The sequence below is a fragment of the Morus notabilis genome, unplaced genomic scaffold (genome assembly GCF_000414095.1).
Source record: "Morus notabilis unplaced genomic scaffold, ASM41409v2 Scaffold45, whole genome shotgun sequence".
Classification (NCBI taxonomy): domain Eukaryota; kingdom Viridiplantae; phylum Streptophyta; class Magnoliopsida; order Rosales; family Moraceae; genus Morus; species Morus notabilis.
The window spans coordinates 689,115-708,936 of NW_010366164.1; the positions used below are offsets into that span (position 1 = coordinate 689,115).

The following is a 19,822-nucleotide window of genomic DNA, read 5'->3' on the forward strand; positions in this document are numbered from 1 at the left end:
GTGGTGATATTAAAATTTTATATAGTAATATAAATAACAGAATTGAAAACTAAAAAAAAACAACTCGAGTTATAACTTTATTCAAGTTCATGTTCTTTTAAGTTTGAACTCGAGTTTGAGACTAAAATTCGAGTTCAAGTTTTCTCTTCAACTCGAGTTCAGAAATTCGAACTCAAATTAATGAATAGTATTTTTTATATTCTTAAAAATGCTATAACTTTTTTGTTTTAATTCTGATTGAGATGTTTTTTTTTTCTATGCGCTGACAACGAAAAGACGAATAAAATTCCACCCATATACCCTATTAAAATTTTCCGTTAGTATTGAGTTTTTATTAAAATACTATTTAAATACAAATTCAAGTTTTGACTCACTCAAACACAAACTCAAAAAGATTCTTATCTCAAACTATAACTCAAATATACACAACCAAACACAAACTCAAGTTATAATTTCAACTTAAATTATAACTCAGATTCAACTCAAAATCTACACTTCAATCACCTAATTAAAAAGGGCAAAATAATAAGCCCATAATGGTTAAATTTGTAATTTTTTCTTTTTGAAAAAAGTAATATCTATATCTAGTCCATGCGCCTTGCACCAACCCACTTTGTCTTTTTTTTTTTTTTTTTTTGGGTCTGGGAATAACCCACTTCGTCGCGTAATAGGCTCAGGCAATTACCACCAACCTCTTCTAAAAACAAAGAAAAATTTTCTTAACTCACGCTCCTAAAAGAGCGCGTGGAAGATCTTTTAGGACAGCATCAGCATATACATAAGTATCAAATTGGTGCCGTGGGACCTACATGACATTTTGCCCTTTGGGGGTTGGTGAATGCTTGAATCGTAATTCAATTTTGTTTTGGTGAGTGCTTGAATTGTAATTTAATATTTTTATAATAATATAAAATTTTTTTATCATAATATTTTTTTTTTAATTTAATTTAATATTTTTTTTAAATTTAATTTAAATTAAACGGGTCCTGCAATCAATAGTACTAGTATTCTAACAACAAAAAAGAAAAAAAAAAGTTCAGCAGTACTAGTATCTTTCTTCACTAAATCCTGAAGATATAACAGTATTTCCTAATCCGACAAATCAATCCGTACTTTAGACTTACAAGACCCTCTGCATCGTCCAAGTTCCAATTTTATAAAAGGTAACCCTTTTTACTCTTCTTTTGTCTTGTACAAGAAAGGAAATAAAAAAAAAAAAAGGAACATAACTAGACGTATTACATATGCCAACCGTGGATTCAGTGCATTACTCACCAAAAAAGAAAGACACAAGAAAAGAAAAAAATAATAATTCAGTGCACATCCAAATTATAAAATTTATAATCGCAAAAGTTTAACTTCTTACACAAAAATGCATAATAAAAATTACACTAAACGACAATGTAACAACACTGGAAAACAAAAGTAGCAAAGTGATATGGATGAAACCAACCGTTTCGTTTTATCAAGCTCTCTCTGTTTCCTCCATTAAATTCGTTCAAAAAAGGGGGAAAAAAAAGGAAAAATTATTTCTCTGCTTTGAACGGCGTCGTTTATCATTCCCCTCTAGCCGCCGCCATCGTCTTCTTCACTTTTCTGTCAATAGACGGAAAGAGAGAGAGAGAGAGATATGGACACATAGCCTTTGCAAATATGATTTCTTGGAGATAACCAGAGACATCATCCGCTTCCCTCTCCTAGAGCACGACGAGATCAAGCTTCCAATGACGCCATTCAAACTTAATCTTCAGCACTTCTTTGCCACAAGATTCTTCCTCAATCATTGATGCTTTAACCTTCTTCCTAAATTCCTGAAAATGTTGCTGGTCTTCTCCTAAAGGATCGTTACACATTTATGTATAGGATTTTTTTTTTTTTTTTTTTTTTTTTTTTTTTGTGAAAGAGAGACATTACAACAAAAGGGTTTGAATTTGGTTCAAACTCGAGAGGAAGAAACAAACGGGCTATCAACAGACAATTGTCTCGCCTCCGTTCTGTGCCCCACTAAATGCGTGGTAACTTTAGTTGCTTTTGAAAAATTAACATTTCTTTTTTTGTGCCCAATTTTGTTTCACTCTGCTTGATTAATTGGTTTGATCAATTTATTTGATTTGATGAACACTCCTAGATGATGACTGGTTAAGCATCATGCCACTCGACTCCAACAATAAGGATAAATAGGTCTAAATAGGTCTAAATAGAAATTTAAAGATCCGTTTGATTCATAAATTTAAACAAAATTTAACATGGTAGTAAAAAAAATTTAAACAGTAATTTAAACTTATAAAAGAAATGAGAAAAAACTTTTCTTATGAGAAAATATTAAAGTAAAATATTTGAAGTTGGTTCAAACTCGCGAAACAAACAGACTATTAGGTTTCGTTCGTTTCGCTGATTCGAGTTTTGCTACAGTAAAAAGCTTTCACAAATAGTCACATTTATCTTTTTTATTATAGTAAAAAGCTCTCACATAAAATCACATCTCAACTTGAATTCTAAACTCGAATCAGCGAAACGAACCAAACCTTAATAAACATAGTTTGTCTCATCCACTCCGAGCCCATTAAAGTTGCAAGGTAACTTTAGTTAGTTTTTGGAAAATTTTTAAAAATATTTGTTTTGAGATCAATTCTGTTTTATTCCGCCAGCTTGATTATTTGATTTGATCAATTTGATTGGTTTGATGAACACTTCTAAACGGCGATTGGTTAAGCATTCCGCCACTCGATTCTAATATTAAGACCTCGTTCAGTTCGTTAATTTAAATTTTTAATTTAAGTTGAGATGTGATTTTATGTGAGAGATTTTAACTGTAACAAAAAAAATTAAATGTGATTTTTTTAAGAGTTTCTAACTGTAATAAAATTAAAATTGAACACTTAAATTGATAAAATATACTAGACTTAAAGATACACAAACTTAAAAGTTGAAACTCACTAACCGGGGCCAGATAACAGAAGAACCAAATATAAATTGATTCAATAACAACAACAACGAGGCGATCAAAGAAAGAAGCATCACAATGACTAGTTCATAAATCTCAGACACGTGTACTTCTCACACCAATAATCGTCATCATATCAAGCCGAAGAATGGGAACCAACACCATCAGATTGCAATGTTGTTCCAAAGTTGGAGAGAAAGGATTCAGCCAGCATAGAGCCCAACTGAACCTGGGCCTCGGTTGTGAGATGGAGATTGTCATCTTGAAGCTGCAATCCCTTAGCATCCACGCACACGACATTGGGAATGTTGATGCTTAATTGTGCTTCCCTCACTTTCTCCAAGTACTTCTTATCCCCCGACGCAAGTGCTACCTGTGAAATTTTAGATTATGATTGTGTGTTATTTAAGGTTGTTTTCTCATTTACATATACATAAATATTGCGGTTCTGATTTCAACTTTTTAAGTGAGTTTTTTTTTTTTTTTTTTTTTTTTTTTTTTTTTTTTTTTTAATTTTTTAAGGTTTTTTTTTTTTTTTTTTTTTTTTTTTTTTTTTATTTAAACTTTTTAAGAGTGTTGCTCTTATGTTTTCCAACTATTGAAGCGCATTGTAAAGATCTCAGGAGCATTATTTTCCGTTTGTTTGGGGATTTATATCGCACATTTGACAGTTCGAAATCTAAGCGCAACACAAAAAGTTTGGTACTAAAGCTGCCTATTTTCCCCAAAATATATTAATGGGTAGTTTTTTTTTTCTTTTTTCTTTGGCTGACAATGTTAATTAGTTACTTAGTCACAAGACATTATGACTAACTGTAAAAAAAATGAACACATATATTGGAGGTGAGCTTCACTAAATAGCATGATATCAATATAAAATAAAATCAATACACATACATTATCGTTTTGTCGCAATCAGAATACATGACAATATCATACGCGTACGCGAAAAAATTCATGTATATCATAAATTACTATTTTACCTTCTAAAAAGAATTATATTTCCCCTAAAAAAATATATATTTTACATAAGTAGAACATTGTTAACTAGTAGTGAAAAAATCAATGTAGGAAAATGCAAAAAACTATACTTGATTCTTTAAAAAAAATTGTGAACCACAGTCTTTATAGCCAAATATTGCATACATTTGCTTCTAATTACACAAGAGCCTAATTACCTGGATGATTGGAAGATCAGGAAGACAAAGATCCTGACGAACATTCTGAATGAGCTTCTCCATGTTCCCCTGGTACGCCGCCGCATCATGTTGCGTCGATGTGTCGCTCTCTCCTTGGAACCACAGCAACGCCCTGATCTCGCTCTCGCCCTCGCCGTCGACCGACATGCTCGCCTTGGCCCTCCTCACCATGTTCTCGTAGAGGTGCTGCCCACGCGCCCACTCTTTTATGGCGGTGCCGCCCACCGCGCACGGCACCAGAGCCACCAGCCCCACGCGCTCCCTTACGGCGTTGGCGAAGGACATGCCGGGGCCCACGCCGCAGGTTTTTTTGGTGTCGATGTCGGCGTGGAGAGGTTCGTGGGCGGTCTCCCAGTGGAGATTGGCGCTCAGGCGGAGGATCGAGGGGTCGGACTGGCACTCCAAAGGAACGACGCCGTTCCAATGGTGGTGCCGCCGGTCGACGCCGCCGCGGCCCGCCATGTTGCTCTGCCCTGATAGGATGAAGATCTGCTTTTTACATGGGCTGTTGCTGTTGTTTGAAGGAGCTGTGTTTTCCATGGCAGCGGGGGGTTTTTGGTTTAGCGGACTCTTAGGAATGAGGATTGCTTGACTTTAACTCATATGCTCCGATGTGTTTCTTTATAGCTGTGAAGTCTCTTTTTTTTTTCTTTTTTTTCTTTTTTTTTGAGGTAAAGTATAGTGGTGAAGTCTTTTTTCTTTTAAAAAAAATGTTTCATAAATATATTTTATTTTTGTTTTTAAAAAAATAATAATAAAAATATCAACTCAAATTTTAATTTTTATATATTGATTGAAGTAATATATTAGTTCTTATTTCTTTATTCGTAAATAAATATTATATATTATGAGGTAAAAAATATTTATTTATATATAAATAAATTGATTGGTTCGGATTAAGTTTGGTTAAAGAAAACTCAACTCAAACCTACTTAATTAGTGGTTGGATTTAGTGGATTAAGTTGATCTCTTTAATTGAGTTGGTCGGATTCGAGTTATAATGGGCTGAGTTGAATATGTTAGTTTGTTGTATTGTTGGGTTTTTGTTCATCCTTAATAAAAGAGATAATTAGAGACATTGCCGCAAGTATTTTGGGTGGATTGAATAATGCCGTAGAACTTTTTAAAAAATTATTTTTATGGACTTAAACACCCCATTCCCGTGCACAGCAGTCCACTCTGAGGCATCCACCACCGCTGCTCCTCTAATCAGATTATCCCCGTGCACGGCGAATTTGCGAGGAAGGCTGCACCGTTGGAGTCGGAGGCCAGATCTACGAGGCCGTCGCGAGGTCAGAGTCGGTGGCGAGGTTAGAGTACTTCTTAGGCGAGGTGTTCGCAGGCGTTTGCTGAAGGAAATCTCCGGGAACAGAGCTCCGACGATTTGCTGATGCAGACAACCGAGAACGGGATGGAGGCGCGACTAAGTGAAGAAGACGACCAAAGCTGGGCCGGCCGTCGCGAGGTCGGAGTCATTCGCTGAAGCAGATCGATGGATCTGCATTCTCAGGTTGCAATGTCTTATCAACTCTCTATGAATGTCAAAACCAAAATCTGACAAGATTACCCGGAGAAAATAGATATTTTTCGAGATCCAATCTCTTGTGTTAGATTTTTTTTCATGTTTTAATTGATATTGAAGGATTTTTTTGGGATTATTTGTGTTTCAGTATTTTCTCTGAAACTATGATGGCTGGACTACCGCCAACATTGGCCATTACCAACCGGTATCTCGATTAGATATCGTTGATTTTTCTTTCTGTCATTTGGTTTTCCGGTTGGCGGCCGTCGATAACGGTGGTTTTCGAAACAATTTTTACGGTTGCCAACTGGTGACTTGGTAGTTACCGATCGATAACTGGTATCTTAGTGAATACCAATCAATTTCTTGACCAAATATCAGTGACTCAGTTGGCGTCGATAGTTGGTAGACGTCAGCGACTAATGGCGCCAAAATTGGATGTTGTCCTCCAGATACCACACGGTATCATGGTTGGATATCGGTTTTGTAGTCGGGTACCGGCGGATATCTCAATTGAATATTAGTATTGTGTTTGGATACTTATCGATATATTAAGAGTATATTTAGTATTATAAATATAGTATGATGACGTGATTGTGGTATTCTTAATAAGAATTTATATATTTCTTGACATATGTCAATTTAAACTTAAAATTTGTGGCATTTCCTTTTAAAGTCTTAATAAAAAAAAAGGAAGAAATGAAGTTGGTGGAGAGATTATTGAATGAAAAATGATAAATTAAGAGTTTGTTTAGTTCGTTGATTTAAATTTTTAATTCGAGTTGAGATGTGATTTTATATTAAAGATTTTTACTGTAGTAAAAAAGTTAGATGTGATTATTTTTTAAAATTTTTTACTATAGTAAAATTTAAATTTTAAATTTAAATTGGTAAAATGAACGGAGTTTAAAGTTGTTTGATAAAAAGAAGAGATGATAGAAAGAAAAATATGATAGGTAAAAGTAGTTATAGGACCAATCAATTAAAATTAATAGCAGAAATGGGAGTGATAAACTAATAACAGGAATTAAGAATAGATTTGATAAATGTCAGAAAACCTTAAACCCAATATTTAATTACAACAAAATACCGATAATGCCCCTATTCACATATTCATTCCTTTCATTGTCTTCTTCTTTTCATTTGAAACCCCATCCGAGAAATCACCTCCCGTCGAACTTCTCCATCTCGCTGCCGAAATCCTACTAGCGAACTCTCACTCCCCCTTTCTATCTCCCTCTTGGTTCTCTGTCTCTCCATCCTTGCTCAGATTTGGATTCGTAATATGTGGATATGTTTATGAGATGTGGATTTGGATTTCCCTTTTATCTCTTCTCCACTCACTTTTTTCTGCTTTTTATGGGTATGTGTCTGTTCATTTGTTAGTTGTTAATTGGAGTAAAAAACTTTTATTGAATTTTGGAAGAAATTGAAATAAATATTTTAGTTGATGACTAGCTTCCTTAGTTTTGCTCTGTTTGAGTTGCTTTGATTAATGGAGCCGTTTTGATTTGGATTCATTTTGTTGTCTCATAATTGATGACCAGAATTCCTTAGTTTTGCTTTCTAGCAGAAGCGAATTTTTTGCACCACAATATTTCATACCGCACCTTTGTACTATAGATTAGCACAAGTATTTTACATAGTTGGTTTAGTAACATGAAGTCTTTAATATTACTGATTTAGTGCGTGCCGGTACGAGTCTTAAAAGATAGTATTACATCCAACCCTACCATACCACGTCCGACGACATTGTTCCCTGATTTTTATTTCATCCTCATGATGTAGTAAAATACCCCAAAACATTCTTCCAACACCATTAATGGTCATTGTTTCAAGCCAAAGAATGGATTACAATGTTGTTCCAAAGTTGGAGAGATACGCTTCAGCCAGCATAGAGCCCAGCTGAACCTGGGCCTCGGTTGTTAGGTGGAGATTGTCATCTTGTAGTTGCAATCCCTTAGCGTCCACGCACACCACATTGGGAATATTGATGCTTAGTTGTGCTTCCCTCACTTTCTCCAAGTACTTCTCATCCCCCGACGCAAGTGCAACCTGTGAAAAATATACATGCTTACGTGTTAAGGTTATTTTCTCAATATATATAGGCCATTTGGGCGCTTAAGTGCTTGAATATGCAAGTGCGAGCTCCACAAAAACAGTTGATACCAACATAAATGATAAAACTAACATGCACGTATGGTTTTTGTCTCAAACTCTCAATCAGAATATGTATATTAACAATTAAAACCACAACCATAATATCGGGGGGAAAAAAAGCATGATTACAAATTACCCTAAAATATTATATTTTACCTAACTGGAAGTCTAGAACATATAGCTAGCCGTGAAGAAAAACAAATGCATGTAGGCAAATGTGAACCAAACTCAGTTCCCAAAAAAAAAAAAAAAAAAAAAAAAAAAAAAAAACAAAAAATTAAAAAATCCAAAAAAAAAAAAAAAAAAAAAAAAAAAAAAAGTCAACCATATACTGTAATATCCAGACAATTTCCATACATTTGCTTCTTATTACACAAGAGCCGAATTTACCTGGATGATTGGAAGATCAGGCAGACAAAGATCCTCCCGAACATTGTGAATGAGCCTCTCCATGTTCCTCTTGTACGCCGCCGCGTCATCTTCGGTCGACGTGTCACTCTCCCCTTGGTACCACAGCAACGCCCTGATCTCAGCCCCGCCGTCGACCGCCACGCTCGCCTTGGCCCTCCTCACCATGTCCTCGTAGAGGTGCTCCCCACGCGCCCACTCCTTGATAGCGGTGCCGCCCACCGCACACGGCACCAGCCCCACGCGCTCCCTGACTGCGTTGGCGAAGGACATGCCGGGGCCCACGCCGCAGGTCTTGTTGGTGTCGATGTCGGCGTGGAGGGGCTCGTGGGCGGGCTCCCAGTTGAGCTTGGCGCTCAGGCGGAGGATAGAGGGGTGAGGCTGGCACTCCAATGGAACGACGCCGTCCCAGCGGTGGCGCGTCTGGTCTACGCCGCCGCGGCCAGCCATGTTGCTCTGCCCCGATAGGATGAAGATCTGCTTCTTGCATGGGCTGTAGCTGTTGTTGTTAGAAGTAGCTGTGTTTTCGATGGCAATGGAAGGTTTTTGCTTTTTTGTTTCCTCTAGGATTGCTCTTTTTGGATTGCTTGATTTTTGCTCCTGTGTTCTAATCTGTGTGGACCCAGATCGTCTGTCTCCTTGTTCTGTCTTCGTCTCTGCCCCCTCGGTACAGTTTTGACACATTAGCTCAATTAAAAGAACTACTAAAAGAATAAAACGGAGCCTGCCGTTATTGTTAACTTTCCCACAAGACTTTCTCTTCCTCTCCCATATTTTCTCTCTTCTGTGTACTTCACTCTCTCTCATCTTTCCCATATCTCTCACCTATCTCTCTCTTTCTTTTATGAGTGCTCTTCCTCTCTTTCAAATAAATAAACTCTCCTGTGATGCTCTTAAACAACAAGAGAGAGATTTCCCATATCTCTCACCTATCTCTCTCTTTCTTTTATGAGTGCTCTTCCTCTCTTTCAAATAAATAAACTCTCCTGTGATGCTCTTAAACAACAAGAGAGAGATTTCCCATATCTCTCACCTATCTCTCTCTTTCTTTTATGAGTGCTCTTCCTCTCTTTCAAATAAATAAACTCTCCTGTGATGCTCTTAAACAACAAGAGAGAGATTTCCCATATCTCTCACCTATCTCTCTCTTTCTTTTATGAGTGCTCTTCCTCTCTTTCAAATAAATAAACTCTCCTGTGATGCTCTTAAACAACAAGAGAGAGAGAGAGAGAGAGAGAGAGAGAGAGAGAGAGAGAGAGAGAGAGAGAGAGAGAGAGAGAGAGAGAGAGAGAGAGAGAGAGAGAGAGAGAGAGAGAGAGAGAGAGAGAGAGAGAGAGAGAGAGAGAGAGAGAGAGAGAGAGAGAGAGAGAGAGAGAGAGAGAGAGAGAGAGAGAGAGAGAGAGAGAGAGAGAGAGAGAGAGAGAGAGAGAGAGAGAGAGAGAGAGAGAGAGAGAGAGAGAGAGAGAGAGAGAGAGAGAGAGAGAGAGAGAGAGAGAGAGAGAGAGAGAGAGAGAGAGAGAGAGAGAGTAAGCAAAGTAAAACTCAATTGAATACTGTAATTCAAAGTGATTCATGAACTGAAGAAGAGTCGTGGAATCACATGGAGAGTACAAAGAGAGGTGGTTTCCAAAAAAAAAAAAAAAAGAGTTTAGTGGTTGATTTTTTTTTTTTAAATATTGTGACAATGAATGGTTGATTAAATGCTTAAAAAAGTGGATCAAGTTGAGGATAGACTATTAGATAATCGTCTAATAGTTTGGCTCCGATCTGTGTTTGCTTTAATAGTTATTTTTTAGTTGTGACTTCTGTCACATGTCCATCTGTAATGACCTTTTTTTTCATGTATTTTTTTAAACTAGTTTGAGAATGGGAACTTGGGGATCATGTTAAAAATTGCTTGCGTATTTTATTATTTATACATAATTGAGAATTTATTTATACATAATTCAAGTGTTTTTGAGTTTATTTTTTAAATATATATTTTTTTATAATTTTCGTTAAAAACAAAATATATTGTTTCAAGAGTTTAAACCACAATTCAAGCTTTTTTACTAAGGGCCTGTTTAGTTCATTGATTCGAGTTTTTAATTCGAGTTGAGATGTGACTTTATGTGAGAGCTTTTTACTGTAGCAAAAAAGTTATATGTGATTGTTTGTGAGAGCTTTTTACTGTAGAAAAACTCAAATTCTAAACTCGAATCAGCGAAATGAACGGAGCCTAAGTATTTTCTCTCACAAAAATATCCTTATACTTCTTTTGTTTTTTTTTTTTTTATGGAAAAGGAATACCCTTATATTCCTTTGCTTTATAGAAGATACCTGAATTGTTTTTCTCTCTCAAAAATGAGTCCCTAATTTTGTTCCCCTTACAATTAATCCAGTGTTTTATTTGTTTCAATTATATGTATTTTATGAAAGATTTAAACTCTTTTTTTTTTTTAAACATTTTAACATCATTTGCAGTTTATCATCGCGCGCTCAAATATTGATGATAACCGAAATACACAGAATTTTTTTCTTGAACAAAAATATAGCATCTTATAAATATGCACGGTAACAAAAGAGAATGTTATCTGACCTAACTTGAAATTATTTTTAACGTAACTAGGTGCAAAAATATAATAAGATAAAATAAAATAAAGTAAATCGACATCCTGATTTAAGAATAAATTCTCTTATAAACAATATATTTGCCCTTTCTAGGGTAGGATAAGCTGCTTACAAGAAAAAGAATAGAGTCTTGGATTAAAGGACGAATAAGATCAACCAATCTCTAACGGACTACTATGAGGGACGTGCCTGTACCTCTTTTTTTCTCTCTCTATATGTAAGCGTTTATGTATTTTTTACAAAACTCTCATCTTAAATCGTTAAATACGATTAACAATATTTCAATATTAAAATATTTTAATAATTATTTATCATTATAGAATTGAATAGATAAGTAATTCGACTTACAATTAGAGTCGAACTTGAACGTGTATAGCATTTACATTTTCATGCAAAGAGATACAAATTATATGAATAAATATACCAATTCAATTATCTTTACGTTAAAAAATAATATCGTAACATTTTAAGATAATTGTATAAATTTAAGATAAAGTAATGGTTAATCAAAACTCCACAAATTTATAAGATATAGAAATTAACAAGTTGAAATGTTCATAAAATTAGTAACAAGAAAAAAACTTTTTTTTTTCCGTTTCTTTCAACATGCGTTGTTTCCAATGTGTGTGTGTGTGTGTCTATATATATATATATATATATAGATATATATTATAGAAGTTTCCAAATGTTTCTTGTCTCTTTTTCCTGTCGTTTCACAATCTAGTGCTCATGTTCTAATGTTCTTGTCGTTTGTGTAGATTGCCGTTTCATCACCTTTTTGTGTTACATTGTGTTGTTTTTACTTCTTAGGTTGAAGAACATAAAGTAAAAGAGGCATATTCCTCCTTCAATGTAAGAAGCGATATATATTATAGAAGTTTCCAAATGTTTCTTGTCTCTTTTTCCTGTCGTTTCACAATCTAGTGCTCATGTTCTAATGTTCTTGTCGTTTGTGTAGATTGCCGTTTCATCACCTTTTTGTGTTACATTGTGTTGTTTTTACTTCTTAGGTTGAAGAACATAAAGTAAAAGAGGCATATTCCTCCTTCAATGTAAGAAGCTGCCCACCCCAGGGCCCTCCTTTGTCCAAAAATTGCGACCAGGGATGAAATTAAAACATTTTTTAATTGAGAAAATAGAAGGATAAATTGAGGAAAAAAATGAAATTTGGAGGTATATTTTTGTAATTAACTATATAAATACTTAACGATGGTTTAGACCAAGGATTGAGAGTGATTATTCTTTTTATATTGTGTTGATGCTCTCCAAGATCAGTCTTGAGCTTTTGATTTGCTCGATAAGGTTAATTTTTGCCATGAATATATAGAGAGGGCAATGTTTGCAAAATTTGGCGACATTCACTTTACTTTCTCATGCATTTTTAAGAGTTATTTGTCTCATTTCCCCTTGAATTTTTGATTGTATATCATGTAAATAGGGACTGAGTTTATTTTAATAGGTTTACAAATTTATCGTGGCACGTGCCAGCATTTGTTTCGATCCTAGTTTGTATTTTTTTAAGATCTTTAATATTATATGTAGAAGATCGTTATATTAAAAAATATATATTATTATCACTGGTGTCCTCTGAATTTAAGTCATTCTCAGTTTACCCATTAAACTTTAAAAACTCTCACTTTACCTCTCGAACTTTGAATTGTTCTCACTTAATCATTTTTGTTGTAATTTTTGTTAAAAACAAATGGGCAAAAAAAGAACAATGCAGTCACGTAGTCTTTCTGTTAAAAACACACATATAAAAATAATATGGTCACACTCAACCCCCTCTTTTTTCCATTTGATTTTAAGAGAAATTCTTATAAAAGGGCCAAAATGGGACAAATTCAAAATTTAAGAAACAAAGCGAGAGTTTTCAAAGTTTAGAGAACAAAGTGGAAATGATCTCAAAATTCAGGAAGATCTGAGATATTAATCCTTTAAAAAAAGAGATATACTTCTTATGATGTATCAATGAAGAAATTGATAAAAAAACCAAAAACCAGAAAACTCTATTTTATGCTTTTTTGACAAAGGCTTTTTGCACTTCTATATATACTAGTTTGTAATGAATGTGCCAACAACACTTTGTGCTTTTAAGTTTTCTAATTAATTTTATGTAGGTAGATCACGGCTAAAATGAGAAATTAGGCTCATTGAGAGAGTATATTTAAATAAGAACAAAAGAGTAGATATAGTTTACGAGAAACTATGAGTACGAAAATACATAAAGTTGCATATACTGATATACATTGATGAGATAATACATTTAATGAATACATGCCTACATATTGCAATGTGTTTTGTTTAACAGAGCAACAAACTCTCTATCAATAAGTCCAGTATAACAAAATCTTGGAATTTTAAGGTTTCCGGTGGATCATTAGTGGCAATTATTTCTTGGAGCTGGTTAGAGACAGAGTTTCATAAGAATTTCTTTTCGGACAGATAGCTTATATATATATATGTATATATATATATATATATAATATGTTAGAGAAGTAAAATGAGAGAGAAAAAGTGAAAAAGAAAAACTATAAAGGTGAAAAGAAAAAAGAAAATGAAAGTAAGGGTGAGAGAGTAGAAAATAAACATGTTATGGCTGTAAGTTTGAATACATAAGCACATAATTGTGAAAAAGAAAAGAAAAAGGAGTGGAATAACGAAGGGGTTGCAGTGCAATAAAACATAATAAGGATGAGAGGGAGAGAGAACATGTTTATAAAAATGACATATATATATATATATATATAGTTGATCAGTCAAGCATACAAACGCTTTCTCACATAGATTATCAACATTCCTTATGCTTTTTATGCAACGTCCAAGTCAATTAAAGATGAACAAAAAGAGAACGCTTTAGTCTAACAAACACTTTTGTGGGACCCAAATACATCCATTATAAGTGTTAAGAAGTGGACGGAATCTTGTCTAGCACTTGGAGAGCTTCTTTCATGGTTGGTCTTTTTTGTGGGACAAAAGAGGCACAACTAAACCCTAACTTCAAACATGCCAGCAAGGCATCCTCCCTGCTCTCCACCTCAGCCCGAATCACCACGTCAACCAGTCTCAAAACCCGGTTCTTGTCCTCAGCCACCAAACCGGCGGTCCACAACCCTAGTTCCCGGTCCGAGAAAACCCTACCGGTTAGAAGCTCAAGCAAAATTATACCAAAAGAAAACACATCCCACTTAGGGTTTGGCTTCAGGTTCTTAAGCGACTCCGGCGCTTGGTAAGGAGATATGGCAGATGTGGAGGATGTGACGGGGCTGCTGATAATCGGGACATCTTGTTGGCTATCACGGGTGACGGCGGCTGTGGATTTTAGGCTTCCAAAATAACGAGATGAACCGCTTTCTTTGTGGCTAATAATGGGATTGCCGGAGACAAGCCGGTCGAGGCCTAAATCACTGATTATGGGCTCCATATCAGAGTTTAAGAGAATGTTGCTTGGTTTGATATTGCCATGCACGTGCTTCTTCTCGTGGATGTAGGCTAGTCCCTTGGCAATACCTCTTGCTATCTTCAGGCGGACTTCCAGAGGTTGATGCAACGGTGACGAGCCTGCTCTTCCTGAAGCTTTCATATACGTCAGAAATTATAGTAAGTTACCGGGAAGAACCAATATTTATAACAATGATATTAAAGTGCTTTTGGAATTGGTATAATTCAATCAACATACATATTGAACAGTTGATTTTAATTACAATTTGAGGAATAATAGCAAGAAAGAACAATAAAATTATATAGCCATTTTAGAGATCAGCTCACTGGCAAAATCAATATTGATTTACGAGTTCAAATTGGCATGAGTTTTAGCCCCCCAGGGTGAATGATTAAAAAAAAAAAAAAAAAAAAAAAAAAAACTATTTTTCCGCATTATTTTGGCGGTTTTCCCATTAAGTTAGGTTACACATGATTTGGTGTATTATATGTGAAACTTCCTGTAATAGTAACTTAGAAGGGTTACGTATGTACGGTTTACTCTTAATCTCATTTAAGTTCTTGACTTTTTAAACATTTTACAGTTGGTTCTTGAAGTTTTATTTTGTTTTAATTTCGGTTCTTCTGTTAATTAGACATTAAAATTTAATAAAAATCTAGATAAATTAGAAATCAAAATTAGAAACAGTTAAAACTTTGAGACTATCTATAGAAATTATTATTTTTTTTAGTCTCTAAACTTTATATGTTTTCTTAATTTTAATTTCTAATTTCTACAGACTGTTAAAAATTTATCAATAAATTAAAAAAAAATGACCAAAACTAAAAAGAGAATAAAACCTTAAGGATTAACCGTGAAACGTTTTAAAAATAGAAACCAAATTGAGATTAAGAATAAATTTTAGAGACCATTTTTTAGGTAAACCTTAAATATTATGATACTATGCTCGACCAAAGGCATGCGCACATTACAATAATGGTGGTTTTTATTTTTCTATTTTTTCCATTTATGTTATGGGCCACTACAATTTATGCAGGTGTCACGTGCAGTAATGAATCCTACAAATTTCTCTTGACACGGTATGTAGGCATGTTCTTTTGTCCAAAAAATTAAAAAAAAAAAGATAACTCGAATTCTAACTTTATTTAAGTTCACGTTCTTTTAAGTTTTAACTTTATTTAACTTTACTCAACTTTATTTAAATTACAACTTCAACTCAAATTATAATTCAAATTTAACTCAAAAACTACCCTCTAAAAAAAATAACCCGCAGTTTATTTATGAAGTATATGTAGTTTGAGAATTGCTAAAATAATGATGATGACTTATCCAACTTGTCCAGTTATGTAATAAAAAATAATACTATTTCAGGTACTCTGCCAACGTAAGATATAGATAGGTACTTTAAAAATATTCCATCACGTTAATAGTAAAAGGGATCCTATGACTCTTAATTAATAATTAAAAAATTCAAGAAGATTCAATAACAAAAACAAAAAAGTTGAATATTGTAGTAGAGTGTGAAAATATTAGATAAATAGAACATAATATTTGGCCGTTCAAATGGAACTTAATTGAAAATATACCGATAGATTTTTTTTTTTGACAAATAAAGAAACCTTCAGATATCACACCAAATAAATGCAACGACAAAGCTCTATATACAGTGTGCTACTATATTCGTGTTTTTCTAATCTGAATCTTAAATTATTTTTCCAACAAAAAAGAATCTTGAATTATTTTCTTATAATTTGCTTCATGAATCATAATTTGCATGATCAATACCTTAAAAGAAACTAATATCATTTCTAATACCTTTTGTTAGTGTCGTTAGTGTTAATTATCATTTTCTTTTTCAAAAAAAGAAACAACAACATAAGGTTAGCGCAGACTAGTCAAAAGAAGCACACGTCACTACCATATACAAGCACAAACCAGCGTATTTTAGCAGAAACAAAAGTATCCCACTAACATACGCCCCACACACCAAAGACATGAGAAACAGAGAGAGAACAGAAAAACTCACTGCTTCCGGTGCCGGCGAGACTACCATTGGAGACATAATCACAGACGACAAGCTTCTCATCCTCTCCCCAGTAGAACCCCCTAACCCTCACCAAATTCGGATGTCTGAGCTTCGCAACAGACCTCACATGGCTCTCGAAGTCCCTCATCTTCTCCCCCTGGCTCTTCCCTATTCTCCTCACTGCCATGGCCGTCCCGTCCTCCAGCAACGCCTTGTACACAATGCTCTCCCCGCTCGCTCCCAACACGTACGCCGACGCCTTCAACAAGCTCTCCAGCTCAAGCTCCGGCCTCTCCCCGTTCACCGTCACAAGCATTCCCTTTTTAATTCCACTACTCGTCTCCTCACTGTTTCTCTCTTCCCTGTCGCTGTCGGAGCTCGTCCCCTCCGACGTATCTCCTCCTCCTTTGGTCCCCAACAAGCAAGACCACTTCTTCGGGTCGTCTTCTTTCTCCGGACTCTTTTCCGGGTCGATGTTCGCTTTCTTCTTTCTCAGTTGGTAGACATAGAGAATCACCATCGCGAGAATTGCTATCCCGGCGAGGTCGGCAATGGCGATTCCGGCGATTGTCCCCGGTTTCAGCCCCGACTGGGGTTGGCTCTGAGCGGTCGAGTTCGCCGAAGGGTTCGAGTCGATTGTTCTCGGAATGGCTGCGATCGCCGGCGAAGTGGCTGAGACGTTTGGTGGTGTTGAGAGAGAGGAAGGGATTGTGCAGAGGTTCTTCAATGGCTTCCCGCATAAACCGGAGTTTCCCGAGAAAAGCTCTTTATTCTGGGTGAGAAGAGATCCTGATTCCGGTATCGCTCCGGTGAGGTTGTTGAAGGAGAGATCAATGGTCGCGTTCTGTGGAATTTTCCGCGCAAATTCCAACGGTATTTTACCGGAAATCTTGTTGTATGACAGGTTCAAGTACCTCAAACTCTCACCACCAAAATCCGGAGGCAGAGACCCGTTGAGCAAATTAGAAGACAGATCCAACACTTCAATACTAGTATTAAACCCGAAAGGAACGTCACCGGAAAAATAGTTACTCCTGAGACTCAAAACCGTCAAATTTTTCAAGGAAGTGATCAGATTCTCCGGGACCTTCCCGGCGAAAGCATTGTCGGAGAGATTCAGCAACTGAAGACTTCCGAGGCCGGAAACGGATTCAGGAAGCTGACCGGAGATGACATTGTTGGAGAGAGAGAGGACCTGAAGCTCGGAGGCGTTGAAGATGGAGAGTGGCAAGGAGCCATTGAAGAAGTTGTTGGAGAGATCGAGGTGGCGAAGGTGTTCGATCTTGCCGAGGTCGGGGGAGATCGAGCCGAGAAGTTGGGAGTTGGGGAGGACCAAGCTGGTGACTCTGAACATGTTGTGTGTTCCCGGGAAACCCAGCTCCGAGCACGTGACGCCGTTCCATGAGCAAGGAGTTGCGTCATTGTAGTTCCAGTTTTCCAAGGCGGAAAGTGGGTCGCTTAGGATTGAGTACTTGAAGGACAGCAAGAAAATCCCATCTGAGTTAAGAGCAAAACAGTTGCGGAGTTTAAGAAGGAGAAGAAGAAAAAGAAGAGACCAACTGAAACGGTGAGTTGTAGTAGTAGAAGTTTGAGTGTTGGGGCTCATGTTTTTCTCAGCTGGTTCAACATGGTTTGGTCTCTACTTGTTCATGGTGTAGAAAAAGAGATGGGAATTAGAGAGAGAGAGAGAGAGAGAGAGAGAGAGAGAGAGAGGAGGAGGGTGGCCAACTGTGGTTTGTAATTTGTTGTTTTGGTGAACAAATCAACTGGGGGGGTTAAGCAAAGATTAGCTTCCGGTTTGGGTTGGGGAAAGAGAGAAGATATGAGAACAGAGAATGTGTCAAGTGGGAGACGTTATGTTAAGAGAGTTGGTATTGTGAAGGAGAAGTTGGTCTTTGGCAAAAGTAACGTGACAGCCCTCGTTTCAGCAAAATAAAATAAATATATATATATATATATAATGTTTAGTTAATAGCTGAAAATTTTCAACCATATTCATAAAGTTTATTTTTAATGAAATCTTCATCATGGTAAAATCATGTTTTGAATCGTCATATTTGTCATTTTTGTAAATTTTTTTATATGATTTTAATCCGACTTGATGTTCAGTAATAAATCTCCATAGTTTTATGATTTTATCATCCAATACTCAAATTGAGTTGCATAAAGCATTTTTTTTCCTTAATAAAAGGGAAGGGGGGGAGAGAGAGAGTAACTTGTTTCTAAAAAGTTAAGTCCAAAGTGATATTGTTGTCTTGTAGTCTGTGGCAATGTCGGAGTGGGAAAACAATAAATGGAACTTACTGAACATGGGAACGTAATAAAATATAGCTGGCGGTGTGGATGTGCCAAATGCACCCCAGTGAAGTGTTTATAGTAAAACTGGTTTTCCATTGAGAGAAATGAGAAGGGAAAGTAGAGAGGGAATCTTGTCTGTGGTAGCTACAAGACATCCTAGTGAGTTGGAGACCATAACATGTTGCAGTACGAGCCAAGTCCATTTGGGAGTTTTTGGTCACACTCTGTTTGTTGTACTGCTTTTTCCACTTTTTAACCGTGGGGACTCGTGTTTGGGAAATTGGCCCCTCATGATTCGCAATTTACGAACTGAGTCAATATAATATAGTTTTATTTTAACCTATTAATTTCATACATCACGAATCATGATACCATAGTTTTTTATGGTAAAGTCTAATTAAAGGAAAGATTACTAGTCATGACTCATCACTAATTATCATACTTGAGGCTTTTAATATAAAGTAATATGCATAGAAAGAGTGGGACTTCTAGTACTATAAACAAGACATAAATTTGACAAACTCCGATAAAAAAATCCAATTATTCACAATCCTCCACCATAAATTTGTTGTTCTCTGTGCCGTACTGCAGAATTCATTTCACAGTGATGGTTAGTTCTTTTTCTCTTGTTTGGTAGAATTAGTACTTTTTCTCCTATTTTGTCTACCATCTTTCTGGTCTCTCATGGTCTTTTCTTTTCGTATACAATATAAAAGAAGGCACGGTAGGTTGGTATATTTTTAAACCGATAAATTTAATTAAAATCACATAAAATTTAAAAAACATGTAAAATGCATAATTTTTAATATAAATTTGATGATTGAAAAATAAAAAATAAAAAATAATTTATTTTTTCCAATTTTACCAGATAAACTCTCATAAAAAAACAATATTAAAAACAAAACTTTCTGTGACTCTTACTGTTGTCTTTATCATTCAACAACTAAAATTAATCTTACAAAAACAAACAAAATTAAATTGCTTGATACATTTATTCCCTTAAAAAAAATTTGCTTGATACATCTACATAAATGAAATGGGATTCAAATCACCTATCTAATTTTTAAAGTTATAAATAGTGTCTAACTAATTATATCATGTCAGGTCATTTAATGAATTTAAACATTAAAGAGAGCATTTTTTTTATTTTTAAATAACGTAACATAATATAATTAGTTAGACATCATTTTAGAATAGCAAATTAGACAGCGGC

The 19,822-nt window shown here is 35.4% G+C and overlaps 3 protein-coding genes across 4 annotated transcripts; all 3 read right to left on the reverse strand.

Moving 5' to 3' along the window:
• Positions 1-2,951: 2,951 nt before the first annotated feature.
• Positions 2,952-4,737, reverse strand: LOC21410090 (probable carbohydrate esterase At4g34215). The gene is made up of 2 exons (XM_010109583.2): positions 4,123-4,737; positions 2,952-3,317 (listed from the first exon to the last, which is right to left on the reverse strand). Exons 1-2 carry the CDS (start codon positions 4,681-4,683, stop codon positions 3,081-3,083), a joined length of 798 nt encoding a protein of 265 aa, XP_010107885.1. The 5' UTR covers positions 4,684-4,737; the 3' UTR covers positions 2,952-3,080.
• A 2,779-nt stretch (positions 4,738-7,516) lies between these two features.
• Positions 7,517-8,917, reverse strand: LOC21410092 (probable carbohydrate esterase At4g34215). The gene is made up of 2 exons (XM_010109585.2): positions 8,216-8,917; positions 7,517-7,720 (listed from the first exon to the last, which is right to left on the reverse strand). The coding sequence occupies exons 1-2, from the start codon at positions 8,915-8,917 to the stop codon at positions 7,517-7,519; spliced, it is 906 nt and encodes a 301-aa protein (XP_010107887.2).
• Positions 8,918-13,552: 4,635 nt separating this feature from the next.
• LOC21410093 (probable LRR receptor-like serine/threonine-protein kinase At4g37250) lies at positions 13,553-18,215 on the reverse strand. 2 transcript variants are annotated; one of them, XM_010109586.2, is made up of 2 exons: positions 16,312-18,215; positions 13,553-14,413 (listed from the first exon to the last, which is right to left on the reverse strand). In XM_010109586.2, exons 1-2 carry the CDS (start codon positions 17,915-17,917, stop codon positions 13,749-13,751), a joined length of 2,271 nt encoding a protein of 756 aa, XP_010107888.1. In that variant the 5' UTR covers positions 17,918-18,215; the 3' UTR covers positions 13,553-13,748. The 2 variants fall into 2 exon arrangements, with proteins under 2 accessions (XP_010107888.1, XP_024028901.1); XM_024173133.1 differs by having other exon boundaries at positions 13,553-14,419; positions 16,312-18,214.
• Between the last annotated feature and the right edge of the window lie 1,607 nt (positions 18,216-19,822).

Bases quoted from the DNA above. Each gene is read 5' to 3' on its own strand.
- LOC21410090 (XM_010109583.2), bottom strand. From the start codon at position 4,683: ATGGAAAACACAGCTCCTTCAAACAACAGCAACAGCCCATGTAAAAAG. The intron at 3,318-4,122 runs GTAATTAGGCTC...AAAATTTCACAG, and splicing joins CTGATCTTCCAATCATCCAG to GTAGCACTTGCGTCGGGGGA.
- LOC21410092 (XM_010109585.2), bottom strand. From the start codon at position 8,917: ATGTGTCAAAACTGTACCGAGGGGGCAGAGACGAAGACAGAACAAGGA. The intron at 7,721-8,215 runs GTAAATTCGGCT...TATTTTTCACAG, and splicing joins CTGATCTTCCAATCATCCAG to GTTGCACTTGCGTCGGGGGA.
- LOC21410093 (XM_024173133.1), bottom strand. From the start codon at position 17,917: ATGAGCCCCAACACTCAAACTTCTACTACTACAACTCACCGTTTCAGT. The intron at 14,420-16,311 runs GTGAGTTTTTCT...CGTATATGAAAG, and splicing joins TCTCGCCGGCACCGGAAGCA to CTTCAGGAAGAGCAGGCTCG.